General features: G+C 37.9%; 1 protein-coding gene across 1 annotated transcript in view; it reads right to left on the bottom strand.

Annotated features, from left to right (window-relative positions):
- RSRC1 (arginine and serine rich coiled-coil 1) overlaps window positions 1-13,490 on the bottom strand; it is a 326,480-nt gene that overhangs the window by 50,592 nt on the left and 262,398 nt on the right. The window contains exon 7 of the mRNA XM_040974857.1: window positions 13,462-13,490. This exon is cut by the window's right edge and continues 40 nt beyond it. Within this exon, the coding sequence (XP_040830791.1) occupies window positions 13,462-13,490 (29 nt within the window). The remainder of the gene's footprint in view (window positions 1-13,461) is intronic.

Here is a 13,490-nt window from a genome sequence, read left to right as displayed (position 1 = left end):
AGTGGTAAAATAACTTTTTTCATAGGCTGGAAAACAACAACAACTTTATTTTAAGTATTGTTTACTTGTAAGGCCTACCTTCTCAAAAAAAAAAAAAAAGGTGAAACTGACTTACAAAGCATGAGAGCTCTGTGTAGTTTCCATCTTCTTTTGTAGAGGTGAAACTTGCATCTATTTTAGCTAAAAACAAAAACAAAACCCTAAACCAAAAAACAGAGATGCAGAGAGGACTTGAGAAGTCTTCTAGCCTGTCCCCTGCCGCAGGCAGGTTACAGTGCAGCTCAAGCTCTGTTTTGATCTAAGATAAACTTCCATCTGTTGAAATATCCAAGGGCTATTTAGGGGAACTGACTGTGTCAGGTTTAAGTAAGAAAATAATTGAGCGAACATTACAAGGAGCAAATTGGACCTTCTTTATAACATCATAGATTTGATTTAATTAATTTTTGATATCATAAAATTGAAAAATAATTTTTTAGATTAGTATTTACACTACATAGGTAAGACAGACTACTGGGCTAATATGGAATAAAAATGTTTTGATTTCATAATTTCATAATTTAAAATTTTATATTTTTAGATTATGAACAAGCCCTCAGCAAACTATATCCATGTGTTTTTTCCTTTCTTGATCTGCATTTCTTCATAAATGTGAATTTTGTCAAATTGATCTATTATTTCACTATTGAGAGAAACTGTACAGAAGGTAAATTAGAAAATAGGAATTTTATGAAATTGCCTTTCTATGGTATGCATGGATGTTACTTTAAAAATGATTTCTTCGCTCTGAGTTCTTAACATTCCTTAGGGAATCATCACCTTTGCTGAATTGTTGCCCTGATCACTCTGGCCTGCGTACCAGGCTCCCCCGTCAGCACACTGAGTTGCTCTCTGCCCTCTCTTGGCACACACTCCAGGAGACCCATCATCATGACCAAACTGGTAAAAAGTGGAAGCACTGATGCAATTATAAAGTGAAAAAGATAGAAAAATATCTGGACACTGCCCTACGTTTACGCTTCCAACATTTGTTTGCACACACATTTAAAAAAGTCTCAATTTTTTTTTTTTACAATTGCTTTCTTTTGCTTCATCTCATGTTTCTTCAACTCACGACACAGCAGTTCTTGGGGCTATTTTGCTGTAATTCTTTTGGGTACTGATAACTTCAACACACTTGATAGAATCAAAAATAAAAGCTTCAATTCTGTTGACCAAACCCAATTCTAAACTTTGAGACTTTTCTGGGCCCTATGCGGTGTCCTAGTGGCTAAAGTCCTCGCCTTGAATGCTCCAGGATCCCATATGGCGCCAGTTCTAATCCCGGCAGCTCCACTTCCCATGCAGCTCCCTGCTTGTGGCCTGGGAAAGCAGTCCAGAACGGCCCGAAGCCTTGGGACCCTGCACTCCTGTGGGAGACCTGGAGGAAGCTCCTGGCTCCTGGCTTTGGATGGGCACAGCACTGGCTGTTGTGGTCACCTGGTGAGTGAGTCATCAGATGGAGGATCATCCTCTCTGTCTCTCCTCCTCTCTGTATATCTGACTTTGTAATGAAAATAAAAACAAATCTTAAAAAAAAAGACTTTTCCCACTCAGTGACAGTTTCTATTTGCTCTTGTTTTATTTGTGTGTGTAAATAACTAATTAGTGATTCAATTTCACAATTTAGAGACAATCATTAGAGTTTACTCAACAAGCAAGTTTCTAATGAGTGCCCACTCATTTAGTTACCTGAATGAAGACAGTGAGACTGTTCATAGCACAGCTCTAACCAAGATGCAGAGGAGGGCCATTATCTTGATAAGATTAGAGACTTGTGGGAACAAATAAGGCAGCTTAAGATACAAAGAACTATCTATGCTGATCAAGGAAAGTGCACCAAGTTGCTCTGGGGCAGAATCAGAGGACAACCTAAACACACCACTTTCCAGGAGCTCAGCAGCACAGAGCCCACGCTGCCAGGACCCAAGCAGCAAGGTGGGTTTTGATTCTGCAGGTCATTTTTAAGAGCCCGGAACTAGCTTTCTTTCTAAATTTTTATTTGAAAATCTTAATTCTGTGATTAGATTTAGTTGGCAATTTTTTGGGTCCCTGCTGTTCTTCTCTGTGGTTCAGTGTTTCTCAAGGAATGCTGCATACCTCTAATGGTATGCCATGCGGTGTGCAGGTGGCGACACTTCCAGATAGTCATTTAGTGATAACGAATTACTTCACATTTAAAGCTGATCATTCTCTAGAATCCCTATGAAACTTCAACTGCAACCTAAGACATTTCAGAAAGCTATAAGCAATTGTGATTATTTTTCAGTGGAGTAAAATTAAGGGAGTATTCTTTATTTATAGCTATTGTGATAATTACTTTCAAGGCAAGTCAGACAAGTTCATATAACATGAACAACCAGATATGGCTTTAGTACACCACGGTTAGCTCCAAGATCAGCAGGCTATGGTTATTATAATTTTGCCTAGTTTCTATCTAGGAGACTATATAAGTACAAGAAATATTTTCCATTCATACGTTTTAAAAAAATGAAAGTAGAAGGTCAGGTGCAGTAGCCTAGTGGCTAAAGTCCTTGCCTTGCACATGCCGGGATTCCATATAGGCGCCAGTTCTAATCAGAGCATCCCTGCTTCCCATTCAGCTCCCTGCTTGCCTGGAAAGGCAGTCGAGCATGGCCCAAAGCCTTGGGATCCTGCACCTGCGTAGGAGATCCGGAGGAGGCTCCAGGCTCCTGTTTTTGGATCATGCAGCTCTGGCTGTTGCGGCTGCTTGGTGAGTGAATCAATGGATGGAGAATCTTCCTCTCTGTCTCTCCTCCTCTCTGTATATCTTACTTTCCAATAAAAAAAATGTTTTAAAAAATGGCTTTTAAAATATACACTTGGTGTAGGGTCTGAATTCAGAGTAGATTATATTTATATTGTTGTTCATTTGGCATCATACCTGTTAAAGTTGCTGTCAAGTTTGATTATATGCTTTTTGGTAAAGCAAAACAACCCACTCAATTCTATCACACTGAAGTGTCTATCAGTTAAGATATCCACATCCCATACCAGAAAATTCAAGACCTGCAACTGGCTCCTGACTCCCATTTCCTGCCCATCCCAGGAGGCAGGAATGCTGGCTCCTCATGTGGTTCTGTTACACACCAAGCAACTTGCTTGGAGCTCCCAGCTCGGCACTGTGCAGACCCGGCCCTCTGGGCAATCCAGTGGTGAGCCAGTGACGGGAGAGCTTTCACCCTCCAGCTCTCCCAACCTCCACCTTCTCTGCCTCTCCAGCAATACATGAACAAACGTGGATGAAACAAATCAGAGGCTTAGTTTGTTGAATGTTTCAAACATGATTCCATTGAAGGAGCCAATACGCTCTTTTTCTCTCTCTAACACCTATCATCATCTAATGTATTAAATATCTATGTGTTTCTTTATCTGTCCCCACTAGAATATGCAGTATATATTTTGTATTCTCCTGTAGTCAGAACCAGAACAGTGACTGGCATCCATGAGGTGGCTCAACAGATATTTGTTGAGCAAAATGAACAACTAACAATTATGATAAATACTGTGAAAAGATAACATGGGCTGCCGGAAGACAGCACACAGCTATTAGGATAAAAATACAGTTGTTCTGTTGATCCAACACTTGAGCTGACCTGATGTAGTAGTGAGAACAGGCCAGGCAAAAAAAAGGAGAAGGTTCCAGGCCCTGAAAGGGAGGCAAGCCTTCCCTTCCTGTCTCCCCTTTTCCCTTTCTGCTCTCTTCTCTCACGTTGCCCCTCTCCTTCAGTGGAAGAAAAACCAAATGAAGCTGGACTTAAGCTAGCTGCCTTATTCTTGATTTTCAGGACAAAAACGCAAAGATTGAATGCAGCAGGGCAGTCAGTTGTTTCCACACTCGCACAGAGAACTCCCTGTGGGTCACAGTCCTCAGCAGAGGACGAGGAACAAAGTCGGATCTAAAAAACACACCTTCTTGTCTGCTGCTCAGATGTGTCAGTGCTAAGAATCAGCTGGGAGACCTGTGACAAAGATCTCCACGTTACATCCTATACCTGATAAAGCACAACTTTCTGCAGTAGCAATGGTTCTGGTTATGAAGTCCAAGACAAGCTAGGAATCAGCATTTTAAGAGTTTCTGGTGACTTTTGATGCCTTGAGAAACACTACCCAATGGGCAACTTGGAAGGAGATGGCTTCTTGACAAGGCCACTGCTGCTCATTTGGTGCTTGGAAGCAAATGGACTCAACTACGGGTGGGCTAAACGGCTTATCTGAAACTAGAACTGGAAAGTTCACTCTCAAGAAAGTTGACATGCAAAGAATGAAGGATATTTTTGGACGGCTTTTTTCATTTTATATAATTATTTTTAAAATAGCTTTACGGGGATATAATTTTACAGGTTATAATATCAACTCTTTCAAGTGTAGAATTCAGTAATAAACAGCTTACCATAACACATTTTGGCACATATTTTAATCACCACAAAATACTGCTCTTCTCTGAAACTATCCCCAGGCAAACAGAAACACAGTTTCCGGTCATCTGCCTCTCCTGCGCATCTCACATCAACGGAATCACACCCTGTGTAGTCTTTTATGTCTGGCTTCTTTAGTCCAGCATAAGGTCTGTCAGTTACTTACATTGTAACGTGTATTTGTAGTTTCTTCTTTTTGCTAGTGGGAAGCATGACAGAGAATGTTATTCATGGTTACCAAATAGAAAAAAAAAATCCAATATCCTATTGGTAAATGAACAGTACTGCTATGAATATTTGTGTACAAGTGTTACCTCTTGGGTTTAATATCTCCAAGAACAGAACTGCTGAGTCATAAAGTATATTGAAGATTCAGCCTTTGAAGAAACTGTCTCCTCAAGGATCTGGAGGCTTTTTACACTCTGTAGCTTCTTCATGTCATCAAAACTTGCTCCTGACTGCCTTTTGCACTAGAGAATCGTAGTGGGTTTCAAATTATATCTCATGTTTGTAGTTTAAATTTGCACTGAGGCTGAAAAACAAGGTACTAAATATGTCTTCCTGAAAAAAAGCACACTGGGAAACCGTTCAAGTAAGTTTTCTTTTAATAAAAAGTTATTCACTGATTGCACAGGCGCGACCTGCAGGCCTAAAGCCAACTTCACATTTCTTCCCTAGTCTGTTTTTCACTAGTATTTGGTTTTCAGAAGTTTCATATTTAGATGAACAACATCAATTTTGATATGTTCAGATCGTTTTGATTACATGTAAATAATTCTTTAAGTGTTTTAGGATTCCTACAGTATTTAAATTGACTTTTAATAATTAAAAGCAAACCAAGAAGTTCTTCTACATTGTATTTCCTAACGAGGAGATCAGATAGAAGCCAAGCAACACTATATTCTAGATAAAGACTCTCAGATAAATCCTATATATGAAAATCTGTGCAAACTATCATTCAAAGCACAAACCTCATGTTTCTCCTGACGGAAGTATGAACCAATAAAAGCAAGAAGAATGTGATTTGCAGTAATAATTGTGTTTAATTAATAAAACAGTACCAACTTGGAGAAAATAGTCCATTTTCTCTCTAACCCCCCCTTTTAAAAAAAAAAAAGATTTATTTTGTTTTTATTGCAAAGTCAGATATACAGAGAGGATGAGAAACAGAGAGGAAAATCTTCTGTCTGATAATTTGCTCCCTAAGCAACCACAATGGCCGCTGCTGCACTGATCCGAAGCCAGGAGCCCAGATCCTCTTCCAGGTCTCCCATGTGGGTACAGGATCCCAAAGCCTTGGGCCATCCTCGACTGCTTTCCCAGGCCACAGGCAGGGAGCTGGATGAGAAGCAGGGCTGCTGTGATTAGAACTGGCACCTATATGGGACCCCGCTGTGTGTACGGTGAGGACTTCAGCTGCTAGGCCACCACGCTGGGCGCTCTATAACATTTCTAAAGAAGAGTTCTTAATGTTTAAAGGAATGAAAAATTACACTGGGCAATTTAGTGTTTGTTAAAATACAGAAAAGCAAAACTTTCTGGTATAAATGAATCTACTTTAGGGCAGTATTCTTATCCTGCTCTAGTATTTAAGAAAATAGATTTTAAAAATGTGGAAACAGAAAATCCACCATTGGACAGTTCTTGACCCTTATATGGAAGCAATTACTGTCCATTAGAAAGACTTACATTTTATAATAATATGAATCTCTCCTTTCATAAAATGGGGTTAATATTGCCTAGCCTGCAGAATTGAGAATAAGTTAAACAATGTATTTCTGACTTTTCACAGGAAATTATAAAGATACCATGCAAATAACAGCAGCTGTTATTCCCAATCTAGCATAAATGTCCCTCTTTTATCATAGATTACAGCTCTGGCAATACAAAACCTGCAGGATCACGGAGTGTTAGCCATGCCCCCCACACACTGCAGTCTACACTACTACAACACTGAGCCACAACACCTGCACCACTTCTTCTATCGAAATTGTAAATCTCTGAAAAAACAGGCTGTCGTCTAAATATCCAATAACAGAGAATGCTTTAATCATGGCATATTTATAAAATATGAAATATTATGGAACTATTACAATGTTTTCAAAGAGTGCTTAATAGTGAGAGATTTAATTATATGAACATTTAATGATCTCTAGAATTCCTAAGCAATTCAAGGAAAATGACCTATAATCAGTTAAGAATTATTTATTGAGTTCATATAAGATGCCAATTTAAAGAAATCTAGTTGCTTGTAATTTTGAACAGCTTAATTTCAGTTTATATTACCACAATATTTTGACTAATCTTAACAATCTGTTTTTAGAAAATTCCAACAACGTATGAATTTACTATCCTCAGTTTAACTATAATTGTGGTAGGAAAGAAGGATATTTTCATAGGTTTTATATTTCAAGTCTAAGAGTGATTTTTTTTAAAGGGGAAATGTAGGACAGACCTACTACAAGGGTGTTTCAAACTGCCCATTCATGGGCAGAATGTGTTTTGCTGAAAGACGCAATGGATTCTAACAAAAAGAATACTGGGGTAAGTTTTAATTTTTTCCCTTCATGTGTGCATATGCACATGTGTCCTGGATTATGCAGTACATCACATCTTGTAAACTGTTGTAAGAACACAGAACATGCTTCCAAGAAAAGTTGAAAGGATAGGGAAGGGAGATTTGTTTTGATTTTCCCAATAAGAAGTGATTTTAAGTTATTACTTTTTTAAGATTTTGAAAGAGAGTTATGGAGAGAGAGGGAAAGACAGGCAACGCTGGAAATCTTTCATTCATTGGCTTACTCCCCCAATGGCCACTGCAGACAGGAGTGAGCTAGGAGCCGAGGGCTTCTTCTGGAATTCCCAAGGGTTGAGGGGCTAAGGACTTGGGTCATTCCTTAAGGCTTTCCTAGGCACAGCAGCGGACTGGATCTGAAGTGGAGAGCTGAGAGTTGAACCAGCACCCATAGGGGATGTGTGGCTTCACATACTGCACCACAACCCTAGTGCCAGTGATTGGAAATTTTAAGCAGCATTTTTTCCTAAATGCACGTGGTATATGCTGTAGTATTTGAGTTACTAAGAGCTAGCATGAGAAAAAAAAATAACGAAGTATATTCGAAGAAAGTAATATTTTCCCAGAGGCAACAAATACAATCAAATAGAACTGATTGCATTTTAATATTTAATTGAAGTTGTAGTAACAGAGGAAAGACCTTAAGATAAATTTTATCCTGATGCTGGAGTTTCAATAAAGTCAAGCAATCAAATAAAAAAATGGCAAAACAAGATTTATGTTCTTATAAATTTGTCACATTTAGTAATCTCCAAACAATTTGGTCCATGAGTACTGGCATTTTACTCTTCACTACCACTTTAAATTCATTTTCATGGCATTCTAAATTGAGAATAAACTTCTGAGCAAGATAACATGTCTTTCATTTCTTTATATCTCAAGGCAATAGGTGTGCAAAATTATGCTAAAACAAACAAACAAACAAAGGAACAACCAATATACATAGCAGAGAGAAGAGGCAGAATGTAGCCATCTGCTGGTTTATTCAATGGCCTGCAAAGGCAGGGGCGGAGGTGGGAGCCGGGCATGCAAGTAGCTGCTGACTTGAGCCATCGCCAGTGACTCCCAGACTCTGCATCAGGAAGAAACTAGGAGCCAGAACAGGCTGCAAGTCCAGGAACTCTGATGATAGGTAGAGGCTCCTAACTGCTAGGTCATACGTCCACTCTAACAAACAACATTTTATAAAATCTATTAAATGATTCATAGATGACAGATGGGCTCTTTATCATCCTACCTTTTTTTTTTTTAAAGAGGAAACTGAGTTCAAAGGGAGCACCTAATTTTATGTAAGTTGAGAAAACCATAATTCTAATTTGAATTTACTAATTTGTTGACTTGAATTTTCTGTCTTGTCCTGCACTAGAATGTAAGTTCTTTTAAGTACAGGAACCTTGATTTTCTTTTTCACCTATTTGTGTGTCTATCCAGCATGTGGCAAATGTTCTGGGAGTATTGTTTTAAGTTGATTAAGGAATGAATAATAAAAAGGACAGTGCTTATATTTCTTTGTGCTACAACCTGGAGTGACAGCAATAGTTAATATATCAGCATGTAGCTATGAAATGCTTTTTAAATACTAGAAGCTAAAATGTAATGATTCCAGGCAAATTTTTATCATGTTTCCCACATTATAACTGTAATGCAGTTAAGTCACTTAGTCAGTTAGAGAATGAGAAAAAAAGCAAAAAACAAAAAAACAAAAGCAGTCCTGTGAACCTCCTTTTTTTTGGCAGGGGCTGTTTCTCATAGACCACCATTAACTTTTTATATTACACTAGCTTCCTTAGGTTATGTCTAGCTTTGAGTTGGTCTTGGGTCTTGAAAATCTGTTCTAACACTATAGAAAATATTTGAACCATTAAAACACACACACACACACACACACACACACACACACACACACAACATGATTGTTGGCCACTGGAGACCTAACAATGGCTAAATACTATCAGGTTATCTTGTCTTTCATGTGTAGGAACATCTTACTAAAAGTAAGTTAAAATAGGATCTATACTGGCTTTCAAATCTGTAAAAGTACAGGTAAATATATATAAAGCAAAAATGTTACTACAACTGAATGATCAGCAAAAATGAAAGAATTCCCTGCATTGTTAAAAAGCTAAAAATAAATTAGCTTAACAGAAGCATTAAAAATGAGGAATAGTTTATAGTAAACATAAAAATAAATACAAGTGTTATGATAGATAAAAAAATGAATGTGTTTAATAAGGTTTATTTGGGTCCAGTATGGTGGCATGACAGGCGGATTTTCTGGTTCTTGCCTGCTGGGGCCAGCATCCCCAAAGGGCACCAATTCGAGTCCTGTACGCTTCACTTCCTATCTGGCTTCCTGATTGTGGATTTCCTGGGAAATCAGCAGAGCATGGCTCAAGATCTTGGAACCTTGCAGCCCATGTGGTAGAACTGGAATAAGTTCCTGGTTCCCAGCACTGGAGTGACCCAGACCTGGCTGTTACTCTCACTTGTAAAGTAAAATAAATAAATGTTTTGTATAAGTTTTATTTGAGAGAGAAAGGCAGAGCAACAGACAGTGAGAAGGAGGGAGGAAGAGAGAGAGTATATATAATATCTCCCATCTGCTGGTTCATTCCCCAAACGGCAGCAATGGCCAGGTATAGCTCAGGTTGCAGAAAATCCATTGTGGTCTCCCACACGTATGGCAGGGTCGAAGCACTTGCACCGTCATCTGCTGCATTCCCAAGCACATTAGCAGGAAGGTCCTTGGAAGTGGTGCAGCTGGGACTTGAACTGGCACTTGATCTTAGATGCCAGTGTTGCAAGTGCTCTGTCTTACTGCCAGTCCACAGCAACCATGTTCTGCGGACACGAACTCAGGGAGGCTGTACGGGAGGAATTCTCGATGAGGGAACTACGAGATAGCTCGGACAAAGACAGATAATTTTAAAATATTTTTTGACTAATTATGAATTTGAGAAAAAAACCAAGTAGATATATTTTTTCTTAAAGAAAATAGCACTCTAACATTAGGGTTAACACATTAAGTTATATGAATTTAAATATATTACATTATGAAAGATATAGAGATTAAACTTAAAGGAAACATTTTCTAAAGCATTCTTTTAAATCTTGTAATAGATTCACTTGATAAACTATGTCAAAAGGGATTTTTAATGTTTAGATTGAACTAGGAAATAATATGTACAACAAGGAAGAACCTTATAATGAGTCCAAATCTATTTGATCTACTAATAAACAAATGCTTAGGAGGTGGAGGGTGGAAATCAGAGAGGAAAGGAAAGGGAAAAGAAAGATAAAATTAAGCCATATTCTTTCTGAACAGTTAAGTGTTATGACTGATGTAGACTGAGTCTTTTAAGGAACTGGAGAGGGAAAGGGGACAAGGGAGAAAGAGGAGAGAGAAGAAAGAGACAGAGACAGTACGGGGGGGGGGAGAGAAAGAGAAAGAGAAAGAGAAAGAAAGGGCAGGGAAAAACTTTCATCTGCTGGTTCACTTCCCATTGGCCACAACGGCTGGGGCTGGGCCAGCCCGGATCCAGGAGTGCAGCCCATGTACTTGATGCGCATTAGCAGGAAGGAAGGCCAGAAGCCGAACAGTCAGCGATCCAATCAGCACTGACACGGGATGAGGAGTTGCAAGAGGCTGCTCCTCTCACTGTGCCACAACGTCGGCTGGGATGCAGTCTCTTTAAAGACGGGGAGTGTATGCTGGAGTCAGTCTGCCTGGGCTTGTATCCTTGTTTCCCCATTTACTGGCTACAGAGTGAAATTAAAAACTGTGTTCTAATTTTCTAATCTCCCTATATTATAAGGAATCAAAAGCACAAAACTCAAAGAGTTCATGAAGACTAAGAGTTGGAATGTATAAAATAATTGTAACCATGTTTTGTACCCCATTTCTTCCTTTTTACTTTCTAGTATTCTTTGCTTCACCTTCATCAAAGAATTTCATATGTGTGTGTGTGTGTGTATGTATAAAACAATTATATATATATATATATATATAAGCTGAAACTAAGGTTAATTTATTTTGCTGCTTGTCACTTAGCCATGGTAATAAGATTTGATGAATTTCAACTTAAACAAATTAGACTTGAGAATTGCTTAAGTGTCCACTTAAAACTGCCTAATATCATGTTCACAATTTCACTGTTGACTATTTTCATGAATAATTTAGAGTGCGCTGCCTAACATTTTTGGAGACAAAAATACTAGAAGGAAAAAAACCCTAGCAGATGAGTAGAGATAATCTGAATGAACTCAGAGGGGAAAAAAAAATTGAAATGCTACTATACTTTTACCACAAATAAGAAATTGTATTAGAGAGAAGTCAAACACAAAGAAATATTAGTTTGCATATTCAGAGATTTAAACATAATTGTCACCAAAATAAACATAAAAATAACACGCAGAAATCCTATGCAGTTATGCTAAGGCCTTTACCAATAGAAATCAAGGGAAGAATAATTACATTTTTCAAAAGGTGCTACTTTTAGACAGGTAGACCATAGCCTTAAATATTCATCTGACATTTACCAAAAAATGTAATCTTTAGATAGCTTTACTGCAGAAAAAAGAAGCAGTAAATGGTCCAAGTAAGAGTCCTATCAATACTAGCGACATCCAATACGCAAGAAAGCAACTCAACTATATAAAGACTACGAAAAGCATTACAAATGGAGCCCTCCTGTTTAAAGGGTGGAAGGTAAAGTGGGTTACCCTGGACAAGTATTAATGGGCACTCTGACTTTTATCTTTGATACAATATTTAAAAGGATAATTATGATATGTTATTGATCTAAGAAGATTCAAAGGAAAGGACTGCGTAACAGAACAAACTTGGAAAGCACAGATTTGGCTATGCTAATACAACCACTTGTGAGATAACAGAGAATAGATAAAAAGCACTTGGTAGACAACATTTATTTGCAATTTAACAATGCTTTAACTGTGCTGTACATCAGCATTTTTAAAAATAAAGAGATGAATGGCATAAGTGATATGACAGTCTGAATTACTCATGGCGTATATATTACAGAAATGAAGAATGAATATTCTTTCTGAGACACAGGTACCTCCTATATAAACACTATGAGGTATCTCAAGTTTCAGTTTGTAGCCGGACTAATTATTTGATTCACTTCAACTTATAAAAAGTAGACAAAAAAATTCAGTAAGCAAAAAGCTTTTTCATCTTTTACAATTAATCTTTCATAGGTTATTTTACCAATAGAGTTTTTCTTCTACATTTATGACAAATCTTATACTTTTTAAATCCACAGAAGATTTAGGAAACTCAGGTAAAGATCAATCCATAGCATTCTCATAGAATTTTGGCGTCCACTGGGTCCATTCAGCATGACTTCAACTCCTTTTAGCAATAGGTGGACAGGAAAGACTATGAGCTAGGATCTGAATGGGATCCTGTTTAATAGATGAATACTCTAATACAAATTTTATCGGCTCTCACCTTCCTATTGAAGGATGGGAGTACAATGTTTCACCTTGTTGTAATAAAGATACAGATGTTTGGAGGAAAAAATGAAGCAAAAATTCTTAATTTCCAAATATGTCTTGGGGCCAGTAAGCATATGTTAACATTTGTTTGCATATTTTGGGGAATGGCCTAAAGCATTATTAAAAGAAATGAATATTCAAGACATTAAAATTAATACTGAGATTTCTTCATTTAATTATGACCATTTCTAACATTTCAAATTTTATTGTTCTGACCAGCTTTTAAAATAAGTTTTACTGGCAAGAACACTTTTCTTTATAGCAGCTAGCATACTGTTAAGTTCTATCACTTTTAAGTTTCTTTACAAAAAGATTAGGACAGAGTTAGAAAGGGGTAGAGAGAGATCTTTCATCTATTGGTTTATTCCCCAAATGACTGCAATGGCTAGGGCTGAGAAAGTTCAAGTTAGGAGTTTCATCTGAGTTTCTCACCTGGAGGCAGGAACCCTTGCACTTGAATTGTTCCTTTGCAGTTCCTCAGGAGCATTCGCAGGGAGCTAGACTGGAAGTGGAGCAAGCAGAACTAAAACCACAGGGGATGCTGGTGCTGTACGCCGTGACTTCACATCCCCTAGTTCAACTGAATTCTGTGACTGATTTTAATAATTACTTAAAGTCAAAAAGTAAAACTGCAAGATCAGTTCTGTTATGATCTCCTAAATTCCCAGAATCTAGAATAGGATGCATATAAACTAATCTTATGCTAGCAATCAAACAGTAGCAACAAAAACAACGAACAGAGTGTGACACTGTATCATGGTTTAGGTCCACGAGGTGACATGAGCTATCCTCCAACATGCCTGGCTGTAACCCACAGTATATCCAAGCAATAGAAAGAACACTGCAAAGAGTGGAGCCACAGAAAAAGAAAAGGACATAAGCATTTACCTTCCTCCTTTCTCCTCTTTGCTTCTTCT

Source organism: Ochotona curzoniae, unplaced genomic scaffold (assembly GCF_017591425.1).
Source record: "Ochotona curzoniae isolate NIBS_2020 unplaced genomic scaffold, NIBS_Ocur_1.0 contig_2599, whole genome shotgun sequence".
Taxonomy (NCBI): domain Eukaryota; kingdom Metazoa; phylum Chordata; class Mammalia; order Lagomorpha; family Ochotonidae; genus Ochotona; species Ochotona curzoniae.
This window is presented reverse-complemented; position numbering and strand designations above follow the sequence as displayed.